The 23,715-nt window shown below is 35.9% G+C and overlaps 1 protein-coding gene across 41 annotated transcripts in view; it reads right to left on the reverse strand.

Annotated features, from left to right (window-relative positions):
- FIP1L1 (factor interacting with PAPOLA and CPSF1) overlaps positions 1 to 23,715 on the reverse strand; it is a 76,729-nt gene that overhangs the window by 34,696 nt on the left and 18,318 nt on the right. For 24 of the 41 annotated variants that reach the window (NM_001132300.2, XM_009240007.4, XM_009240003.4 and 21 more), the window contains 2 exon segments: positions 10,154 to 10,261; positions 18,878 to 18,987. In NM_001132300.2, coding sequence (NP_001125772.1) covers positions 10,154 to 10,261; positions 18,878 to 18,987 — 218 coding nt within the window. 41 annotated transcript variants of the gene reach the window in all.

The raw sequence follows: 23,715 nt of genomic DNA on the forward strand, positions 1-23,715 counted from the left end.
ATTACTGTATACCTGTTAGAGACAAGCCATGGTCCAAAGTGAAATCACTGACCTAAGCATGAATTAAATAGCAAAAGTAACTTTCAAACCTGAGTGTTTCTGATCCCAAAGACTATAGACCTCCCCTCCCCTTGAGCTAGGTTTCCTTCCAGCAAGATGATTCACCTTTGAGGAATTTAAGACGTTTCTGGAAATCATGAGTTAGTAACAGTTTATCTCAAGTAGACCTTGAAACACTCCACAAATTATTTTGTGCTAACAAAGACAGCCCTACAAAAAGCATATCATGACATCTGAAAGGTTTTCAAGTACATAGTCAGTTCCCACTTACCATCCCTTGCCCACTTAAGACTTCCCTTCTCTATAATTTTAGTACAATTTTAAAATGTTCAAGCCTTTCTAATTTTATGCCTGAGTCACTGACTTCCTAGATTTCCTCATGATCCCAAAGATCACGAATGATTTCATTGGAAGATTAACATATCCTCCAATACAGCTGGGGAAAGATCTTAATATTCACACGTTACAAAAATCCAAATATCTCTACAATAAAACAAATATTGCTTCAATTTCTTCCCTATAATTTAAATTGCAAAGTTATGCCCACCATGACAGCATTATCAAAGCACATACCATCAGCCCTCTGATACACAGACATTTCATATTCCAACATTCTACTAAATACAGGTGTGCATTCTGAGGCCATAATTTCCTCTCCGTTAATTGCTGCCCTCCATTGTCAAAATTTTTACTTTCACTCTATTTCCTTTTCTACTATTTTCTCTTGCCAATCACTGGACTCTCTCCTTTGCATTTTTAAATTTATTCCCATCAAGAACAAATTCTACCAAATTTGTTTGGACTTGCAAGTCAGATAGCAAATTCTCCAAATTGTTAAAAGTGGTAAAAATAAGATCTAGATATAATAATAACTTTCCTGTTGAGGGGAAAATTTTCTATAGCCTGTCTTTTACCATTTATTTCTGAGGATCTCTAGTTTTCAAAAAGTCTGGGACACATGGAAGAATTCACCTCTTAAAATGTACCTTAAATATGGTCAGAAGTCTAATTAGTTTCTTTCAACTTTAAATTGATTGTTTTTAATCACTAAAGATTCAAAATGGCAAATACTATGTTTCTAAAAACATATAACTGAGAAATCAGCCTTAACAAGTATATATCCCTAAAGGGAGTTCAGAAAATTACAATTCTCCACATTTTCAAAACATCTCCTTGTGCCTGTATTTTTTAACCACATAAACTGATTTACTTTAATCATATAAATGAAGCTTACCATTTTGTTCCAAAATGTTTTATGATGAGACACACAGTATGTACCACAGTAACAAAAAGCACATAATATCTAACACTGACAAATAATTTAAAAATCTAATATTATTCTGATGCCACATTATGAAAAAAATATTGAACCATATTATTCCACGAAAGTTCTTAATGGACAGCTTTTTCTTTCATTGCTTAAGAAGATTTAATAGAGTTTCCCTATGAGGAAATCTACTGTAACTTAAGAGTTCCACAAAGCGTAGGTTTGATTAGGCCAACAAACTTGTTCAGTAAGGTAGACAGCTAATGCTATTACCAAAATCCTCTTCTCCATATCGGACTCAATCATCTAGTAAAAAGCTAAGAAACTAACCACTCTGGGTGTCTGAGTTAATGTACAGTTTAAACAGGCAGTAAATGTTCCCAAGAGCCTCTACCTCCCCTTCTGGCACAGTAAATGAATATAAAAAAATCTCTGAAGTTACAATGGAATTAAATTATCATATTTTGATGATTCTGATATCCCAGAAAGAATCTGAAGGCTCCCTGCAGAGATGCAACAGAAAGTTTAAGATGACAAATCAGGGCTAACAGAAGATAGACAAAGGGCCACAAATTGATCTCTGAAGGTCAGGCTCACGCATGTAATCCCAACACTTCGGGAGCCTGAGGTGGGAGGATTACTTGAGCCCAGGAATTCAAGACCAGCCTGGGCAACATGGCGAGACTTTGTGTCTACAAATAATTTAAAATATTAGCCAGGTATAGCAGCACATGCTTGTGGTCCCAGCTATTCAGAGGGCTTAGGTGAGAGGATTGCTTGAGCCCAGGAGATGAAGGATGCAATAAACTGTGATTGTGCCACGGCACCCCAGACTGGGCAACAAAACAAGAGCCTGTCTCCAAAAAAAAAAAAAAAAAAAAAAAATCTCAGCTGCTTTTTCTTAGAAGCCAAAGCAAAGGACATCATTAATAACAAATGTCTTTAATGTACATAAGATTAAAACAAAGCATTTGCTCTAAGATTGTTTTCCCAGTAATGACAGCTAGTATTTATGGAGCACCTACTATGAGCAAGGTAAGCACTGTTCTAAATACTTTATATATATTTAGTCTTCATGATAAACCCATAAGGTAGCAACTCTCATTACTGTCATTTTACAAAGGAGAATAAACAGAAAAAAATTATCCTTTGAGTCTAAGAGAAAATATGAGTACAATAGTTTTTAAACTTTATTGACTACAAAACACAGTAAGTACATTTTACACAGCAATCCAGTACCCACAATACATTAAAAACTAAAAAAGATTCATGAAACAATACTTAAAAAAGGAAAAATGGTGACATTAAGATAAAATGTAATTTTATTAATATTTAAATATAGCATAGGAAAAAAGCAAAATAAACAATACAAAACCAAGAAATACTGGTTGGGACCACCAAATTGTTTCACAACCCACTAATGGATTGCAATCTCATGTTTTCAAAAATACGGAAATAAAGTCTCCAAAATTCCTACCAAAAAAAAAAAAATGAATTTTAAAGAGCTATTTCTCAAAATGCTCTTTAATGCTGAGTGAAGCACAACAATGCCCAATTCAATAAGAGCAATTTAATCAGGGGAAGCAAAACAACATGGTCTGCGTATCTAGCCCTCTTAATGGTCAGGCTTGATCTAATAATTTAACTGTGCTTTTGAGAACAGTTCAAGTTCTTAACTAGCAACATGGTTCTCTAAAGAAGAATCAGGATGTCCCTGATTTCTAAATAAACAGATATGTATAGATGCAATTTTCAGGCAAAAGCCCAGAGTTTATAGCAAATTTTCAAATTATTTTGCTTGAAATATTGCTTGAATTATTGCTTGAAAGTTTATAACCATATTCTAAAAGAATGGGTGAATCACTTATCAATGTAGACATCTACGAATGTTTTCTCACAGAAGGGCTTCTAATAAGAACTGGGCAGCAAACAGTTCAAAGGTCCATTTGCTAAGAAAAAGCCTAGAATGTGGCTATCTCATATTCCCAACTTGAAAAGAGATGCACTTGTTATGACATTTAATTCAGGTCACATATGTAAATAGATGGCTGTAAACAGTTCCGCATGGAAATTGTGTAGCATCTTTTAAGCTACTTTAGGAAAGAGATGAGCCTTAAAAGACATGTAGGATGGGAAGATAGAACATTTCAGATGGAGGGACAACTATGAGCATAGAGAAAAGATGGAGAGGGGCAGATATGTGCACAATTTCTACCTGGCAAATATATTACCTATCCATTTGCTTGCAACAGAAGTATCATGCACCTTTGATAGTGGTTACCAACCAAAAGACATTCAAAGAGGCAGAAAATGTAAATTAAATGAGAGGCACATAAAGAAAAAGACTGTGAGGCTGTAAAATGCTATACAAATATCAGCTCCCATTGTAACTACATCTATCATTTTACACTACATCTATCATTTTACTTCAAAACCGTAGGTGCCCAGCTATCATTTGATTTTAATCTTTATGCCAACCCAGAATCAAGACTCTAAATCAGTGGTTCTCAACCTTGCCTGCATATCAAAATCCTGATGCACAGGGTGTACACCAGACTATTTAAAATAACATTTCTGGGACCCAGCATCAATACTTTTTTGAAGCTTCCTAGGTAATTCCAATATAGTCAAAGTTGAAGACTACAAATCTAAGAGCATGTTCAAGAGACTGCTAGACATTTTGTTCCCTCCAGAAAGAACTTAAAGTAGCTCATAAAAAATTAATATTTATTTATTTCAAGAAAAATTTGAAGTCATATCCATCAACATAAGAATATCATTGATTACATATTTTTCTACTGATCTTTTAGTTTTGTGGTACTTGAGCCCAGGAATTCGAGATCAGCCTGGGCAACATGACTGGTCTGACATGGTACTGTTTCTATACCTGTGTGTGTGTATGTTTTACTTTCACAAGCACAAGAATAATTTTCTCTATAGTATATACACAATTTATAAAGAAAATATATTCTAATGTTCGAGTAACAATTTATTAATGAAAAATCCCATCCAGAAAAAGAACTTAGTCTAAAATAAAAATCACAGAATTCAAAACACTTTTCTGGACATACAATTTATTTTCTATCAGTACTACATTTAAAGAGACTGATAAAGCCCACGATGAAAGAGGAGATCCGACACTCACTGAGTGTCTGATTTATCTTTTTTTTTTTTTGAGATGGAGTTTCACTCTTGTTGCCCAGGTTGGAGTGCAATGGCACGATCTCGGCTCACCACAACCTCTGCCTCCTGGGTTCAAGCGATTCTCCTGCCTCAGCCTCCCGAGCTGGGATTACAGACACATGCTACCATGCCCAGCTATTTTTTTAAATTTTTTTTTAGTAGAGACGGGGTTTCTCCATGTTGGTCAGGCTGGTCCTTTTTTTTTTTTTTTTTTTTTTTTTTTGAGACGGAGTCTTGCTCTGTTGCCCAGGCTGGAGTACAGTGGCACGATCTCAGCTCTCTGCAAACTCCGCCTCCCGGGTTCACGCCATTCTCCTGCCTCAGCCTCCTGAGTAACTGGGACTACAGGCGCTCGCCACCGCACCTGGCTAATTTTTTTTGTATTTTTAGTAGACAGGGTTTCACCGTGGTCTCGATCTCCTGACCTCGTGATCCACCCGCCTCGGCCTCCCAAAGTGCTGGGATTACAGGCGTGAGCCACCGTGCCTGGCCTGGTCAGGCTGGTCTTGAACTCCCGACCTCAGGTGATCCGCCCGCCTCAGCCTCCCAAAGTTCTGGGATTATAGGCATTAGCCGTCACGCCTGGCTGATTTATCTTTCAAGCCCTGAAACAGGTGCTTTCACAGCTCAGAACTTATTTAATCCTTACAAGTACATCACATTTAAGGTATATGGGGCCGGCATAGTGGCTCACACCTGTAATCTCAGGTGTGATTTGGGAGTAGGCCGAGGCAGGAGAATCACTTGAGTTCAGGAGATCAAGATCAGCCTGAACAACATAGTGAGACCTCATCTCTACAAAAAATAAAAAATTAGCCGAGCATGGTGGGCATGCCTGTAGTCCCAGCTACTTGGGAGGCTGAGGTGGGAGGACTGCTTGAGCCTGGTAGTTCCAGTTTGCAGGAAGCCATGATCCCACCACTACACTCAACCTGGGAAACAGAGTGAGACTCTGTCTTGAAAAAAATAAAAAGTAAAGTAAGTACATGTCCAATTAGTTTCATTTTCACACAGGTGGAAAGAGGAGGCTCTTTTGCATTGTAAAGTGGCAGCACTAGGATTCAGGCTTAGCATAACCAACTTCAAACCCCTTCCCTTCTTCTTCAACAGTGTTTATCATACTAATTTTCTGGGGTCTGAATTTTTTAAATATCAATTTTTAAGCTCTATTTAAAACAAAACAAAAAAACCTTGAATGTGTAAAGGTGAAATAAGCCCAAATTTCACTCACTGGAGGACATAAGTGTGTTCAAAAGTGCAAGCAAGTTTACTCACTTTTGTACAGAGCTTGGAATAAAGCTCTACCTTCCATATTTATGCTTAATTTCATGCTTTTAAATATATCAATGAAAGGAAAAGACACAGCTCTACAAGAAACTTAAAAAAACAAACAAAAAACCCCAAAGGCCTTCATATGTCCAACAACATAAAATCTTACAAACTACACACTATATAGCAATATGCATTCAGAGCACTTGATCAAATGCCCCAAGGTATAGGCACATCTTTTCAGTACAGTGTCTCATCAAGACATAAAAGGAGATAGTCAGAGGAAGAGGTCATTCTTAGATATAATGTTCATTTAACGTCCAGTTTTATTATAAGTATTGTGTTTAATATAAGAAATACATGCATGTTTAAATGTATTAGTGATTTAACATTGAAAAGCAATTTTTCCTATTCATTGAAGAGTATGAATCAGTTAAAAAGCATTCTAATACAGGAACATAAGCTTAAGAAAAATAAACTATCACTTGAAAATTAAGAGGAACAGAACTTGGTAACATAAAATGGAAACAAAATAAAAAAATAAACTGTGCATTAGGATATGTTTACAGCAATCATCCATATTACCAGTTTCAATTTCCTGCACTCACTAAAACTGCTTCATTCTTCTAATTAGTTTCACAAGAGTTAAAATTTGAATTTATAAAGCAAACTTACACCATAAAATGCCATTGTTATACATATAGATTTAGCTTGAAGAATACTGTTAAAGTTTGAAAAACACTTATAGATTTGGCTTGAAGAATACTGTTAAAATTGGGAAAACACTATATTATACAAATTAATAGTAACTAGCATATGATAAGGCCACAACTTCAAATATAATAACTGTTATTTATGTATTTATTTATTTATTTAGAGACCAGGTTGGGCTCCATCACCCAGGCTGGAATGCAGTGGCACGATCACAGCTCACTGCAGCCTCACCTGTCCAGTGATCCACCCACCTCAGCCTCCCAAGTAGCTGGGGCCACAGGTGCACACCACCATGCCCAACTAATTTTTGTATTTTTGGTAGAGTTGGGGTTTTGCTATGTTGCCTATGCTGGTCTCGAACTCCTGAGCTCAAGTGATCCACCCACCTCAGCTTCCCAAAGTGCCAGGATTACAGGCAAGGAGCCACAGCGCCCAGCCCAAATATAATAACTTACGAAAAAGATCTTAATCATTATTTACTTGCTCTTTACAAACATTTAAGCAATGCCTCAAACTCCACACTTGTCAGTTACATTAACTACAAGAGCTGGAATCTAGTTTTTCTTACACTACTAGAGAGTAAGAGTGAGAAAGTGTGTGTTTTAAAAGAGAAAAAGTAGCCTGAGAGAGAGAGAGAATGTGTGTGTGTGTGTGTGTTTAAAAAGAGAAAAAGTAGCTTTTATCCAGGGTATCTGTTTTGGAATTTTCTTTTCTTTTTTTTTTTTTTTTTTTTTTTTTTTGAGATGGAGTTTCGCTGTTGTTGCCCAGGCTGGAGTGCAATGGCACAATCTCGGCTCACTGCAACCTCTGCCTCCCGGGTTCAAGCCATTCTCCTGCCTCAGCCTCCCAAGTAGCTGGGATTACAGGCATGCGCCACCAGGCCCAGCTAATTTTTGTATTTTTAGTAGAGACGGGGTTTCTCCATGTTGGTCAGGCTGGTCTCCAACTCCCGACCTCAGGTGATCCGCCTGCCTCGGCCTCCCAAAGTGCTGGGATTACAGGCATGAGCCACCACACCCAGCCTATTTTTGGAATTTTCTAAAGCACAAAACACATAATGAAAATACAGCTTCAAACTTCCTTCCACATATATTCTTGAGACTAATTACAAAGTTAAAGCGAAGAGTGTTTTTTTGTTTCCAAAGCATCTTCTTTAGAGAGAAGTAGGTGTAGATGGAGTTGCTATAGATAAAGCACTGAGATGTGTCTCTTTCAGGTATGGGAAACAATATTTTTGCTATAAATTAGCCATCTGGTGTCCAAAAATAAAATACTATATCTAAAGTAAAACAATTTTAAATAAAAAATTCTAAGTCAAATAGCTGATATAAAAAGAATTTCAGATGTTAAAACAACAAAGCCAAAGAAACAAAGTTTAAAATTACATTGAAAATAACATATTTTAAGTATTTCTTTTTTTTTTTTTGAGACAGGGTCTCGCTCTGTCACCCAGGCTGGCGTGCAGTGGCGTGATCTTGGGTCACGCAACCTCCACCTCCCGGGTTCAAGTGATTCTCCCCCCTCAACCTCCTGAGTATCTGGGATTACAGGTGACTGTGACCATGCCTGGCTAATTTTTGTATTTTTAGTAGAGACGGGGTTTCACCATGTTGGACAGGCTGGTCTTGAACTCCTGACCTCAAGTATCCACCTGCCTAGGTCTCCCAAAGTGCTGGGATTACATGTGTGAGCCACCACGCCTGGCCTATTTTAAGTATTTCTATGCCTTTGTCTATGAAAGTTGACTTGCCTGAACTATTGGTACTACAAGTCAGAAAAGCAGGTATTCTAGTCCTGATTTTGCCTCTTAACTAGCTGTGAATTTGGGCAAATTCTCTAATTTCTCAAATCTCTAAGGACTAGTTTCCATTGTAAACCAGGGACTAGTCAGAAAATAAAAGAGTTTCAGGTTTGAAGAGGCTTTCCGAATTACACAGTCTAGCTCCACTGTTACAACTGTGGTAATGGAGGCATAGGCATGTTAGGAAACCTTCCTTAATTCACACAGGTAGTTACTGACAAAACTAAACCTAAAATCCAAGTCCAATACTTATGCAACAGAACAGTTATAAGTTTAAGTTTCTTTACCAATAGCATGATAAGTTTATAAGTTCTTGTTGTCTGGCCCTTTTAGGTTCAGTAAACAGACTGTCCATACTGCCAGGTTAAATACAAACCCAAGTGTTTCTCTATGCAATAATCGAGTTAGTTGTTACATAGAAGTTGTATTAGTACAATTACGAACTTTTAGGTTCCATGGAAACGTTGTATGTGAAAAGACTCATACACTTCATTCTACACTCGTCAGATCTAACTTTTCTTTATTTAAAATAACTCTTGAAATTTCTACTGGTTTTTCAAATAGAATTTTAGTGTTCAAAAACAAAGATAAATCAATATTATATAATACATAGATTAAAAAAATCAATGAGTACTTTCAAAATAATAAGATGAAAACTTTCCTCAACCTACTAAAGCAACACATGCAACTGACACTATTCTAAGAATGCAGGTAATATATTTTTATCTACATTAGTTACTAGACTTACAGTTTAGACATTCTTACTTTGAGATGTATATCCACTTTAAGAATGACTAAACTTCTTTACTAACAGGAAATACTTACAACTCATGTGGAATATATAATTAAGACTGTATAGAAAATGAAACATAAGAAAATCAAATTTTGATAGTGTTTCCTCCCTTTTCTTTTAGGTGCTATGATCAAAGGTATCTGATCATAATTTACATTTGTATTTTTTAAGTTTTTAAATTAAAATAATTGCAAACATATTTATATAGCATTGAGCTAACCAGGTAAATTGCTTAAAATTCTCTAACAAAAGCAAAAACAAAAAACAAAATTACCCCTTGCATATCATAATTATTTAAAACCTCAAATGATAAATTAGGAAAGTATCTTGGTCTGTATTTTGAAGTCAGGTTATCAAAGCACAATCTCTCAGATTGATCACTGCAGGTAATGTAGTTTCATATTGGAACATAGTTGTTTCTCATTGCATCCCTTAAAGATGAAGTTATTATTTCAATTTTCAGGCTCGGAGAAATTATAATATTCATTCAAGGTTGTATGCTGTGTAAATTTAAGATTCAGAACACAAACCAAAATTCAATGGAGGGTAGATCATTAACAAAAGCATAACAGCAATAAGGGAAATAGCATATTCCAGGGCAGCTACTATGTCCACTTAATGAAATCACAGGTTTTTGCACTGTAGTGGGTATAAGATTGGAAAGATTCAGTAGAGTCAAATTTTACGGGTCCTAAATACTGGCTCAGAATGTTAGGTTTTATTCGATAAGTAGTGAAAAGCACCTGGGAATTTTTTTTAAATGGGATGTGGTATGAGAAAGAATTAACCTGCAGCAAGAGAAGGAAAAAAAAAAATTACTGAGCATCCATTAGCATGGTTCAATGTAATTCATTAAATATTATAAACAGCCAGAAAGATGGGTGGCAAGACAAGTGCTGGGTTTTGATTTATAAGATAACTAAAAAACCTACAACTGTACCCTGAAAAAGCATAAGTTGGAGGGTAAAAATATGGTACAGTCAAAATTTATTATCTTACTAATAAGGCATAACAACATTGATGATCTAAACATCAGGGAGTATCCAATGTTTAAAAATAGCCTTACCTTAGATCAGGTGATTCGGCCCTCCCATATCGATCCTGCCACTTCCCAACGCTTGAATTGGCTTTTCTGGAGGCAGTACTTGTCTGAGACTGAGAAGAGGTGCTGTTTCTGGTGAGATAAATTTTCTATGTTTTTTCTTACATATTGTTGTCTCTGACCCCCCTTGTTCTGTTTTTTTTTCTTGACATGCTTTTTCTAAAGTCTTTTAGTATGTTCCTACAGTATCATTTTCAAGTCATATAAACTACTTGCTGTGGTACTAAGTATTTAAATATAGGTGTGCTATCAACACTTTATTAACTCTAGAATATTTTTAGAAATATTCTTCAACATAGTATGATGTCAATGCAGAAATGAGAAAAGAACTAAGGATTTACATCAGGTTACAATACATTATTTAAAAAATACATTTCTGTGCCTCTATGAATTCTTAATATTAATTTTTGCAGTTTTACAAAATCTTATTCAAAATTTTGGTATTTCTTTCTCTATATTCTTCAACAATGGATATAAGTATTGTTAGTGCAACCAGTTAACAGCAACACTCTGACGTGTTTCATAAAAACCTATACTATTTTATAAAAAATCCCTTTCAAAATAACTCTTTCAAAGTAAAGTTCCCAAAAAAGTTAATTTTATCCCAGTTGACATACTTCATAAAAAGTTCAGATATCTGCAATATTGCCAATACTTTACAGAACTAATAAGATGCTCTTTCAAAGCAACAGGATATATATACATGTTTATGCATCTGCTTGTTTATGTAAAAAGAAACACAGGAAAAACAAACCAGAAACGAAATGAAATCTGTTCTGACAGGAATGAAAGAAACACAGAAAGATGTGACAAGTTTCTATATACCTTTGGATACTCTTGCCTTTGGAACTGTTAGATGTTTTACATATGCAAAAAATAAATCAGTGAACATGGAAGGAAAAATAAATGCTAAAACTGCATACAAACAGATACAATAAACCAAATTACATATTTTAAATTATTAATATAACAACACTGTAGGAAACTTCTGAACCCAATATTTGAACTATATACCCTTAGCCTAAAAAGAGACAAAGAAAAAACTGTAAACAAATCCTAAACTCTACTGAATAGGTTTTCTCATAACAGTAAAAGTTCTGTATCTGTTATATGTGTATTTCAAGATTCTGGGAGCCAGGTTCTCATTGTGAAAAAAAAAGGAGATGCAATATGGAATAGGGAAAGAGAAATAGGAATAAGAATCCTGTGATGTTCAAATGGAAGTAAAAGAAACATGATGATTTCATGACTAAAATGTATTTCAAAAAACACACATGGAAATTTCATCTTGAAAATGCCAATTCTTTCCTAGCTCTGAGTGCTGAAAAGGCCTGGAAATAAGGATGCCCTAGTATAAGGAGCACAGCTAGCACCCTGATCTTGTTTTTTAATTACCATTCCCCACTAAAAGGAATCACAGTGCCTTTGAAAATGGCTGCTTCTAAGGAAGAAACAGGGAAACTACAAGATAAGCCCGGAACATCCTGGTAATGCCAAACTATAAAAACACCCTAAAAAAAAAAACATGATGGAGACATATCAAAGGTCACGGAGCAAGTTTGAAGAGGCACAATTTGACGTTCACATCAAAATGAATTACAGTTTATATAAATCATACATACGGTTTAAACACCATGTATACAAATAAGCTATATTTGTAAGTCACACATACACACTTTCTCACACATAAAATAAGAATTTATGAGTCTAAGTGATAAGTGGAGGAGTGGGAAAGCTCATTTTTAAAGTAGAATGCCAACAAATAAATGTTAAGAGAAATAAGAGTTACATAATCACTATTTTGCAGCCATTACAGTAATAACTGACTAAAGAAAAAACTTATCACTGGCACTAAAATCCCTGAAAAGTTTGAAGAGGAACAGGATATTTAGTCTTTCCACAAATTACTTATTAAATACAAAGGAAAAAATAGCAACTTTGGAGTGCAGAAACCCAAAGGACACCATCACAACTAAGTCATTAGAATTATCATTACTAATAAAATAACATGACAAACTGACATCCTGTATTTCCAGGCCAATACACTGAGAAGGGTACATCATCACTTACATAGTATTCCTGCCAAAAAAAGCAAAACCTCAATCTAATCATGAGAAAATATCAGGCAAACCCAAGAACAATTAACTCAACAACTAGATTGTACTCTTCTAAAATTCAATGTTAAGAAATACAAAGAAAAGCTAAGAAGCTGATTCAGATTTAAGAAAAACAAAAAGATAAAATAGTTAAATTTAACGCGTGACACTGGATTAAGTCCTAAATCCATGAAGAAAGAAAAGATTGCCATAAAGAATATTGGGATAATTTGCAAATTTACAGCCTGCAATTAGATGAAAGTACTGATTCACTATTAGATTTTCTGACTTTGATAACTCTGCCGTATGATTATCTAACAGAATGTCCTGGTTCTGAGGAAATACATGCTTAAGTACTTAAGGGTAAAGGGGCATGATGCCTCCAATTAATATTCAAATGGCTCAGTAAGAAAAATGTTTTTGAGAAATTATAACGCAAATATGACAAAATGTTATTAACTGGAAAATCTGGATAACAGTATATGGAAGGTATTTGTACTTTTTTTTGCAATTCTTTGTAAGTTTAAATTTTTGTCAAAATAAAACTTTTTTTTTTTAATGACAACAAATGAAGGAGGCATAATGGGGCCTTTTGGGGGTAATGAAAACGTTCTATCAGTCTACATCCTGGTTTACAAAAGTATGTTTAGTTTGTAAAAATTTAACCAAGATGTACATTCCTGATATGCTACTTTTCTGTATGTATGTATTTCACAAAAAGTTAAGATGAAAACTTTTAAAGATTAAGCAAAGCATTCTGATATATTAAATATAAAATTTTACCTAACAACGCCAATTTGATGGGTAGTACAGAAAGTTGGAAACCCAGCATTTCTATTGATAAAGTACGAAAAAATATTTTTAAAAGTTCTGTGCAAGCATATCAACACTTACCTATACATTAACAAGGCAATCTAAGATTGTAAACAATGGAAATACGGTGCTTAGGTCAGTAGCACAGCTCATTAGTCTTAAACATCTACTGTGCACCCTGTATTACGTCTTAATGAATAACACTTACTGTTTTCTCCCTAAGGTCAATACAATTTTACTTTCAAAGATGTCTGTCCAATCTCCATAAATATAATGAATAAAACAAAAAAACATTTTATGGGAAATATTTCACAATGACTGCAAAGTATCCTTTTTATCAAATGGAATCCAGAAAACAAACTTTCCTAATGAGTCGTGGCTACTGTCCTTCACGTACAAAAGTGACAGTATTGACAACTTAGGTAACTTCTATAGGTAGCAGTGGTAATTATTCATTTTTGGTTTTTTGGTAGTGATAGCCCTGCTAATTTTTCCATCCTTTCTTTACCTCCTTTCAGCTGTCCCTTACCTATATTTGCCCTCCATCTCGTCTTAGCCAATGGCCCATCATTACAATAACTCCCTCAAGTAAATGCTCACGTACCTGTCCCCTTTATCCCTTTTTTTTATAATTGCCTGATACATCAATCTCTGTTAAATCCAACTCTAGCTAACCTTCATAAACACTCATATACCTAACAAGAGTCAGAGAAACACCCAAAAAGCAGCTGACTTGTCTCATTTTAAACCCATGGCCATTAATCTCAAGAAAAGTTGAAAATATACAGCAGCCCCCCTACCTTATTCTTGGGGGATACATTCTAAGACCCTCAGTGGAGGATATATCCTAAGGTCTCCAGTGGATGCCTGAAACTGAGGATGGTACTGAACCCAGTACGTACAATGTTTTTTTCTGTACATACATGCCTATAAAATTTAATTTATAATTAAACACAGTAAGAAATTAACAACAATAATAAAAGAACAATTATATTAGGTAAGTGCAAAAGTAATTGCGGTTTTTGCACTGTTGGGATCTGCAGTTTGATACTGGAATACATTCTTAAACAAGTGGTTATGTTACACATCATTTTAATGGGCATTTCTCGTTTTATTTATTTTTTCTGCTAATGACTTTTTACTTGCTGTTTATGTTTATTTTAGACTATGGAAATGATGTTAGACAAAAAGCAAATTCGAGCAATTTTCTTATTCAAGTTCAAAATGGGTCATAAAGCAGCGGAGACAACTCGCAACATCAACAACACATTTGGCCCAGCAATTGCTAATGAACATACAGTGCAGTGGTAGTTCCAGAAGTTTTACAAAGGAAACAAGAACCTTGGCTGGTCGTTGGAAGTTGACAATGACCAACTGACAGCAATCATCGAAGCTGATCCTCTTACAACTACACAAGAAGCTGTCGAAGAACTCAACGACCATTCTACGGTTGTTAGGCAGTTGAAGCAAATCAGAAAGGTGAAAAAGCTCAGTAAGTGGGTGCCTCATAAGCTGACCGAAAATCAAAAAAATCATCCCCATGAAGTGTTGTCTTCTCTTACTCTATGCAACAATGAACCATTCCTCTATCGGATTGTGATGTGAGATGAAAAGGGGATTTTATACGATGACTGGAGATGACCAGCTCAGTGGCTGGACAGAGAAGCAGCTGCAAAGCACTTCCCAAAGCCAAACTTGCACCAGAAAAAGATCATGGTCACTGTTTGGTGGTCTGCTGCCAGTCTAATCCACTATGGCTTTCTGAATACCAGCACAACCACTTCATCTAAGAAGTATGCTCAGCAAATCGATGAGATGCACGAAAAACTGCAACACCTGCAGCCAGCATTGGTCAACAGAAAGAGCCCAATACTCCTCCACAACAATGCCCAACCGCATGTTGCACAACCAATGCTTCAAAAGTTGAATGAATTGGACAAAAAAGTTTTGCCTCATCCGCCATATTCATCTGATCTCCTGCCAACCAACTACCACTTCTTCAAGCATCTTAATAACTTTTTGCAGGGAAAACACTTCCACAATCAGCAGGATACAGAAAATGCTTTCCAAGAGTTTGTCAAATCCCAAGCATGGATTTTTACACTACAGGAATAAAGAAACTTATTTCTCATTGGCAAAAAATGTGATTGTAATGGTTCCTATTTTGATTAATAAAGATGTGTTTGAGCCTAGTTATGATTTAAATTTCACAGTCCAAAACCGCAATTACTTTTACACCAATCTAAAAACAATCTACTATAATAAAAGTTATATGAATGTCGTCTCTCTCAAAATATCTTATTGCAACATACTACAGGTAATTGAAACCAAGGAAAGCAAAACCTAGATAAGGAAGTAGTACTGTACAGTTTCTCTCCCTGTGTCATCAATTTTTTACTTTAACTCATTCCCATCAGTATATAAAAATACTGTAATTCCTCTCATCTTGAAAAAAAGGCTTCTCTTGACCCCACACTTCACTCCAGCTGCCCAGCTACTCCTTTCACCTAGTTTATTCACAGAGCTCCAAAAAACTATTTCAGACCTCTTTTCTTCTCAAACACTCAATGCTACCTTCCAATGGCCTCTTATTTCCAACAGCCTCACTCTCACCAGATAAGTCTGCATATTATTTTGCTGGGAAAAATGAAAGCAATCAGAAGAGAACTTTCAATTATTCCCATTCCATTATCCACCTACCCATCTGCACTGGTGCCCTGTATCCTGCCTTCGTTACTGTTCCTATGAATGAACGGTCCATGCTTCTACTTAAGGGCAACTCCTCCACTTCATGTTACATCTCATCCCTTTGGCTTTATTAAACGACATTGCTCTACAACTTCCCTTTCTTACATCATCAATTTCTCCTCTAGTAAATCATTCCCATAAATATAGAAAATGCTGTAATTATTATTATTTTTTAGACAGTGTCTCACTCTGTCACCAAGGCTGGAGTGCAGTGGTGCGATCTTGGCTCACTGCAACCTCTACCTCCTGGGTTCAAGTGACTCTCCCGCCTCAGCCTCCTGAGTAGCTTGAACTACAGGTTTGCTTCGCAATGCCCAGCTAATTTTTGTATTTTTAGTAGAGATGGGGTTTCGCCATGTTGGCAAGGCTGGTCTCAAACTCCTGACCTCAACAGATCTGCCCATCTCAGCCCCCCAAAGTGCTCAGATTACAGGCATGAGCTACAGTGCCCAGCCAAAATGCTGTTTTTTTCTTTGTTTTGAAAAAAAACTTCTCCTGACCCCACATTTCCCTCCAGATACTGTCACATTTCTCCGGCCCCCACAGAAAGAAAATAGTCTTCCAAAAAGTGCCCATATTTTATCTTTCTGATTCTTTTCCTCCCACTCTTTCTTTAATCCATTCCAAAGTCTTTTATCTTCATTTTATACAAATGAAAATGATCCTGGTCAGGATCACCAATGACCATCAATAAAATCCAATGGTCATTCTTAGTCTTCATTTTCTTGCCCAATCAATTGGATTTAATATTTGATAGCTGACATTTCTCCTTCTTGAAACACATCGTTTTCAAGACATACAGTCGGTTTTTTTCCTACTTCATTCATCATTCCTCCTTATTAATGGTCTCCTCTTACTAGTTAATCCTTATTTTCCTGACATACAAGGGAGTGCCCCAAGGCTGTCTCTTACCACTTCTCTATCAATACTTACCTCTTTTATGGTCTAATTCCATTTCGTAGTTTCATTTAAGTAATATTAAACACTGATTATCCTAAATTCATTATCTCCAGCCCATACTCTTCCCTTCTACTCCAGATCCATATAGCCAACTCCTACTCAAATTTCCCACTTGCATGTCCAATAGGCATCTCATTTTTATTATGTTCTACACTGAACTCTTGGTCTTCCTCCTCCAATAACCACTCCTCCTTATGGTCTTTTCCATCTCTGTAAATGACAAAACCATCATTCTGGTTCAGTTGATCAGAACAAAAACCTTGGATTCATCCTTAACTGCTTTTTCCTCTACAATCTACATCCAATCCATCAAGATAGGCTATTGGCTTACCTTCTGAAATATAACTGGTATCTGACTACTTCACAACATCTCCACACCATTATCTTGGTCAAGTTACCATTATCTCTTGCCTAGACAATTGCTGCAACCTCCTAACTGGCCTCCCTGTTTTCACCCACCCTAAGTAACTCTGTAGTCTGTTTTTAGTAAAGCGACTAAATCAAAACTTTAAAAACCTAAATCAGATTATTTCATTGCTCTGCTCAAAATCTGCCAGTGAGTCCCCATTTATTTAATTTATAGGAAAAGCCAAAGCCTTTATAATGGCACACAGCCCTACATAATCTGGCCCAAATTTTGAAAAGCCAATCAACAATAAAAAAAACAAAAGGCAAAGTACAGAAAAACTATTGATTTAAATAGTTTAAGTATAATAGCAAACATCTAGAGTATTTTCTAGGTACCAGCACTGTTCTAAAACACTTTACATAAACGAATCCACTGAATATACATAACTACATTGTGAGGGAAGTACTATTACTACATTTTACAGATTAAGAAATCAAGGCATAAGAAGATTAGAGAATTTGCCCAATGACAGCACAGCTAGTAAGCTGCAGAGCCAGCATCTGAACTCCAGAAATCTGACTCCAGAGTCCAAGCTGTTACCATCACTCTATATTGCAGAATACCATAAACTCAATGAATGAAAGTTAACCTCTTCAAAAATGTATAAGCCAAAAGAATACTACATATTAAAATATTATATATTACTACATATTAAAAGCTTAGCTATCATAAATTCTTTAAAACTAAACATTTTGAGATTATATTTAGCTTAAATAATCACATTTCGTTATGTCTATGACAATTCACAAAAATCCTGGATCACTTTATGACATTTAATTTTGGCTGAAGGCTTCAAGAATCTTTATCTTACAGCTAGACTAGATGCCACTATAAAGTCTCTTCCTGCATTAGATTATTCTAAAATGTCTCTTATAACAATACAAAACTGCAGAATAACAAAAACAGAAAACTATATAAATTTAAACCAGTAACACAAAAGATAAGTGATCTGGCCGAGAACTAGTAATAGCTGGGTTATTAACTTGTTTCAGGCCCAGACTTTAGTCATCTTACCTAGTCCAAGATTAAACTACTGACCTCAAACTTCGCTAGTCTTAGCCTACTATCCTTTACCAGTTTCCTGGTAATGGCATAACAGGGTAACCATTTGTCACATTTAAGTAAAAAAGACATTTTCTAGCATATTTGCCTCTTACATCTGATACCTTCGGGAACATAAGAGGTATTATCATATAAAATCAAACAACAACAAAAAATCGTTCCAATTTTAAAGATTTTCCAAGCTGAAATTTCAATAGCCTCTTTTACTACAATTAGCAAAAGACCTTCAGGCCAATAGATCTAGACTTAGAAGTCCAATAATTCTTTATGTAAGAATAGGGAGCACAGGAAACAGCAAATACTATTGTTACCACCTCTCTTGAATGTAAGACTGTCTCTTTATTCACCTCTCTTGAATATAAGATTGTCTCTTTATTCATACACAAAACTATATACCACACTTCACTTCTTGCTTACCTAGGCTTTTTAGATGGAAAAACATCAAGAAGTTTCTTGTGAATAATTCATTTTGTACTAAAACAAAGTAAAATGTTCCAGTTTTTTGGTAAAACATTCAGAGCTTTTATACTTAATATAGCACAAATACAATGTAAAGATATCAATGTCGTACAGTAATTGAGTTACAACTATGTAACTAACCTGCTCGGTGGAAGCCCAGTCTTGAACAAAGAAGGAGGAGAAGTAAACTCAGCTTTTGCAGATGGAAGGGCTGTTTCTTTCTCTGAGTTTCCAGTTCTTCCCTGCTGTACCTTTAAAAAAAAAGGTTATTAGCTTGTTGAATTTAACAGAACACTCAAACATAACGGACTTTAGATGTTAAAATAAGTTCACAACATTTAATTTGAAGTTAAACACTAAGAATGTTTCTTTGCTGAATATTTATTAAAATTAGCCTATTTTAGAACAGTATTAGGTGAAAGGCACCAAAGAGAGTATGGGATCAAAATGTTCCAACTATCAAAAAGTTCACATTAATAACACTTAGAAGCCGAATAAACTGTAATTCTTTGGCACTTTCATAAATTCCCGCAGATCACTACAAATAGGTCCCAGATACTTGGTTATGACTTCATGTTTCAAATTCAAGAAAGGCCTTGAAGAATTTTCCCGTTCTGTGTTCACCACCCTTATTCTAAGAAAACAATAGGTGACCATTTTAGTCATTCTGACCATTTTCTATTGAGATTGTGATTTCCTGTAACACAAATGTGAATAATCTGCTACTGTACATCCATACAATTTCTCCCATTTTCCCATCACCATTAAAAGTACCATCATCCTGACAGTTCAGTAGGCTTAAAAGCTTGAAGTCAATCATCTGTCTTAATACCTCTTCTCACTCTGTCACCCAGACTGGAGTACAGTGGTGCAATCACGGCTCACTGAAGCCTCCACCTCCCGGGTTAAAGTGATTCTCTTGCCTCACAGCCCCCCGAGTAGCTGGGATTACAGGTGTGCACCACCATGCCTGGCTAAGTTTTGTATTTTTAGTAAAGACAGGATTTCACCATGTTAGCCAGGCTAGTCTCAAACTCCCATCCTCAAGTGATCCACCCACCTCAGCCTCCCAAAGTGCTGGAATTACAGGTGTGAGCCACCACGCCCAGCCTTCTCTCTCTTAATATTAATTTTAAAACCAGTTATCTACTTACTCCATAATTTCTCCAAGATTTGCCTAACCTTTCTGCTCTTATTAGATCCTTTGACTGTGGCCCAGTCACATTCCTCTAGTCTGTTGAAATGACTTCTTTATGCTCTTCTGCTTTTATACTCACCTTTTTATCTTAAAATTATCATCAAACTATTCAATTTAAACAAACTAAATTCAAGTTTCCTTATACTTAAATAATATCACACCATATTTTATGTTCTACTTAAATTCTATTTAAATTCCCTGCTCCATTTAAATTCAGCATCACTCTCCTTTCCCATGAGGCAAAGGCCAAGAGAATCTCAAGACATTTTGACTGATATATTTGAACCACCAATTCAATTCCAAAATCATCTACCTCCCAACTAATCTTTATGTGAGAAAAAGAAACTCTTTTACACTTAAGCCATTATAGTCAGATAGATCTCTTATTAAGTGTCCAACCCAATCCCTAATTGATACCCTCATATAATGAGGATCTTACATTTAGTTTATTTGAAAATGAGTTCTACCGCTTAAAAAAAAATTTTAAATGCCCTGATTCTACTGAGATGATGAGAATCAGCACTAAGGCAATGGGAACAGAAAGAAATGGACTTGACAGATACCTGACAGGTAAAACTGACAGGATCTGGTGAGAGAATGTAAACATCATTTATTGAATATCTATTATGTACCAGAAGCTGATAGAGAAAAACACAACAGGATCCTGGACCTTAGGAAAAAACAAACACACCAACAATCAGAGCAATATAATAAATATTATGAAAAAAAATCTAAGGGATAAAAGATGTTATAATAACACAAAAAGAAATGCATTGTTCTGCCTGGGGATGTCAAGGAATATTCAGAGTTGACACTATTGTCCCAATTGCTCCCCTGACCACCAGTAATTTCTATGTAACTTCTTTCACGTCTAACAGACATCTCAAAGTTACCATGGCCAAAACAAAACTAATTTCCCCTAATCTGATCCTCTACAAGTCTTCCCCATATAAATAAATGGCACCATCATCTACTGCGCTGCTCAAGGAAAAAAAGAACCATCGAAATTATCTAATACATATGAACACCCAATATGTCAACTTTACAATATATGCCAAATTCCAATCTGTGATCAGTAACCTTCCTGGAAAACACAGCTGGCAGTACTCTGAGGTTTGTCATTTGTAAAGAGAGTCACACAGATATTCCAGACTATTTACAGATTGTTTGGTTTACACTGAGAGCTATCACTTCACTTATGTGTGGCAGAGAAATGAGATTTCAACAATTCCTTTTTGCATTTTTTATTTTTATTATGAGCCTTTTTATCAACAGACAGAGACTACCTAATTTAGCCATGAGAAGAAAACAGCACAGACACCCTGCCTTCAGAGAAGATGCATGCCACTCCATTCATGAGTACCATTCCCCTGAGAGGGGATAAGAATAAAAACGGTGTTTTTAGACTACTTGGATTCAAGCTCTAGCCACACAGCTCACTCTCTGGTGATCACTGATCTCTCTAGCCAATTTAACTGAGTCTACCAGAAGAGGAATGAAGGAAAGTTACTCAACCACCCAAAAGATTCTCATTATGGCAATAGTGTGATTGCTTATAAGTTCCCATACAAAAAGGAATCCTTTGAAAGCATCTGGGATGATGTATTAGTGTCATAGGATTTTCTTCTTCCTGGTTTCTCTTTACAGGGAAAACAACATGAATTCAAAAGGATTCCAGTCTGAAGCACAATCACTTGCTTCCATAACAAAAATATCTCATCTTTTTCTGCACATGAACATTCTTTCATTGGTTAAAAAGAAAAATAACTTTGAATGTCTTAGAATTCTCTAGCAGTAAAAACTGGAGAGTTCAAAATGTTCCTTTCATACTCCATAATTCTCCAAAAGTATTAAGTCTGTGTATGCTTCAATAATTTTGTTTAAAAATGCTCAATCTGAAATCAACTGCAATGACCATCTGGCTTTGCACAACAGGGAGAAAGCAAATGGTTCACTGGTTATTTATATAGAGAGACTAAGAAAGAAGCTATTAATTGCCACTAATTTTATGACAGGCTTTAATGTTTATGAAAGCATGATTTTTTAATTTTATGAGCAATGTCCATTTGAGGTTGTAAAAGAAAGCATAAGATTCTAATTGTAGGCTGGGCGTGGTGGCTCACGCCTGTAATCCCAGCACTTTGGGAGGCCAAGGTGGGTGGATCACGAGGTCAGGAGTTCGAGACCAGCCTGGACAACATGGTGAAACCCCGTCTCTACCAAAACTAAAAAAATTAGCCAGGTGTGGTGGCAGGTGCCTGTAATCCCAGCTACTTGGGAGGCTGAGGCAGGAGAATTGCTTGAACCCGGGAGGTGGAGGTTGCAGTGAGCCAAGATCGCGCCACTGCACTCTATCTAGCCTGGGTGACAGAGCAAGACTCCATCTTGGGGGGAAAAAAAAAGATTCTAATTGTAGTTCATTTTATCTCAACATAGAAACATTTGTTTTTGAATCTTTTTCTCACCATGTAATTGTAATTATAAGAAGCCAATGTTTTATTTCCTTTGAAGTTCTGTTATATCCATGATTACTTTGTATAGATAATTCCTTTAAAAGGCCTACTTAAAGTTAACATCTAAAATACATTTATGGCCAGGTGCAGTGGCTCATGCCTGTAATCCCAACACTTTAGGAGGCTGAGGCGGGTGGATCACCTGAGGTCAGGAGTTGGAGACCAGCCTGGCCAACATGGCAAAACCCTGTCTCCACTAACAATACAAAAAACATACAGATGTGGTGGTAGACACCTGTAATCCCAGCTACTCGGGAGGCTGAGGCAGGAGAATCACTTGAACCCAGGAGGTGGAGGTTGCAGTGAGCCAAGATCGCACCATTGCACTCCAGCATGGGCAACAAGAGTGAAATTCTGTCTCAAGAAAAAAAAAAATCATAAAATACAGTTATGCCAGTGAAGGCCTACTCAGGGTGATATCTATATCCACAAGATGAGTGCTCATTATTCTAATAGGATTTATTGAGGTGCTTTTCAACCCTGTGATGTTGAGATATATAAATAAGAAATCAAAAAATTAACATAGATATACACATACACACACACACACACACACACACACACAATTCCATCACCTTATTACTATGTCTCATCCTAAAACAGTACCTGGCATGCAGTAAGTACTCAATAAATATTTGTTACTTGACTGACTTTGGGGATCAACTTAAATGTCACTTCTTCAAACTCCAAAGAACATGTAGTTTATAACTATATCATCTTTAGCATGATTATTTAATTAATACCTAAATTTTCCCATTAAGCACAATAAACGTCTAGACTATAGGCTCCATGTCTATTATGGTGACCTCCCCTTCCCCCCAAAGCCTAAGATACTTCCTGGCACAGTCAATGCTCAATTAAAAACCAGGAAGGAGGAACCAGGAAGGATTGGGGAAAGAGACGTGGGAGAGACATTAAAAGAGAAAGAGAGAGGTGAGGTCAGAGAAGATATTAGGAAAATGGCACAGATTTTTAAACACACAAAAATTGCCCCTGTTTCCCAGCTTTTCTTTTTTCCTTAATTTCTTCATAATATCCTCATTCTACTAAACAATTCTGAAAATCCTCACTATTCTACCAACCTTTCTAGTCAACTTCATTATCCATTTGTTTGTCTTCAGATGTTACACTCAAGATTACAGACTCAAAATTTGTCTAACCAGTAACATAATGAGATTATTTCACATGATCTAATATCTTAAGAAATGACCATAAGACATTATGACTAATTTTCTAAAAACAAATTTATGTCAGATCTGACAAATCCA

Source organism: Pongo abelii, chromosome 3 (assembly GCF_028885655.2).
Source record: "Pongo abelii isolate AG06213 chromosome 3, NHGRI_mPonAbe1-v2.0_pri, whole genome shotgun sequence".
NCBI classification, from domain to species: domain Eukaryota; kingdom Metazoa; phylum Chordata; class Mammalia; order Primates; family Hominidae; genus Pongo; species Pongo abelii.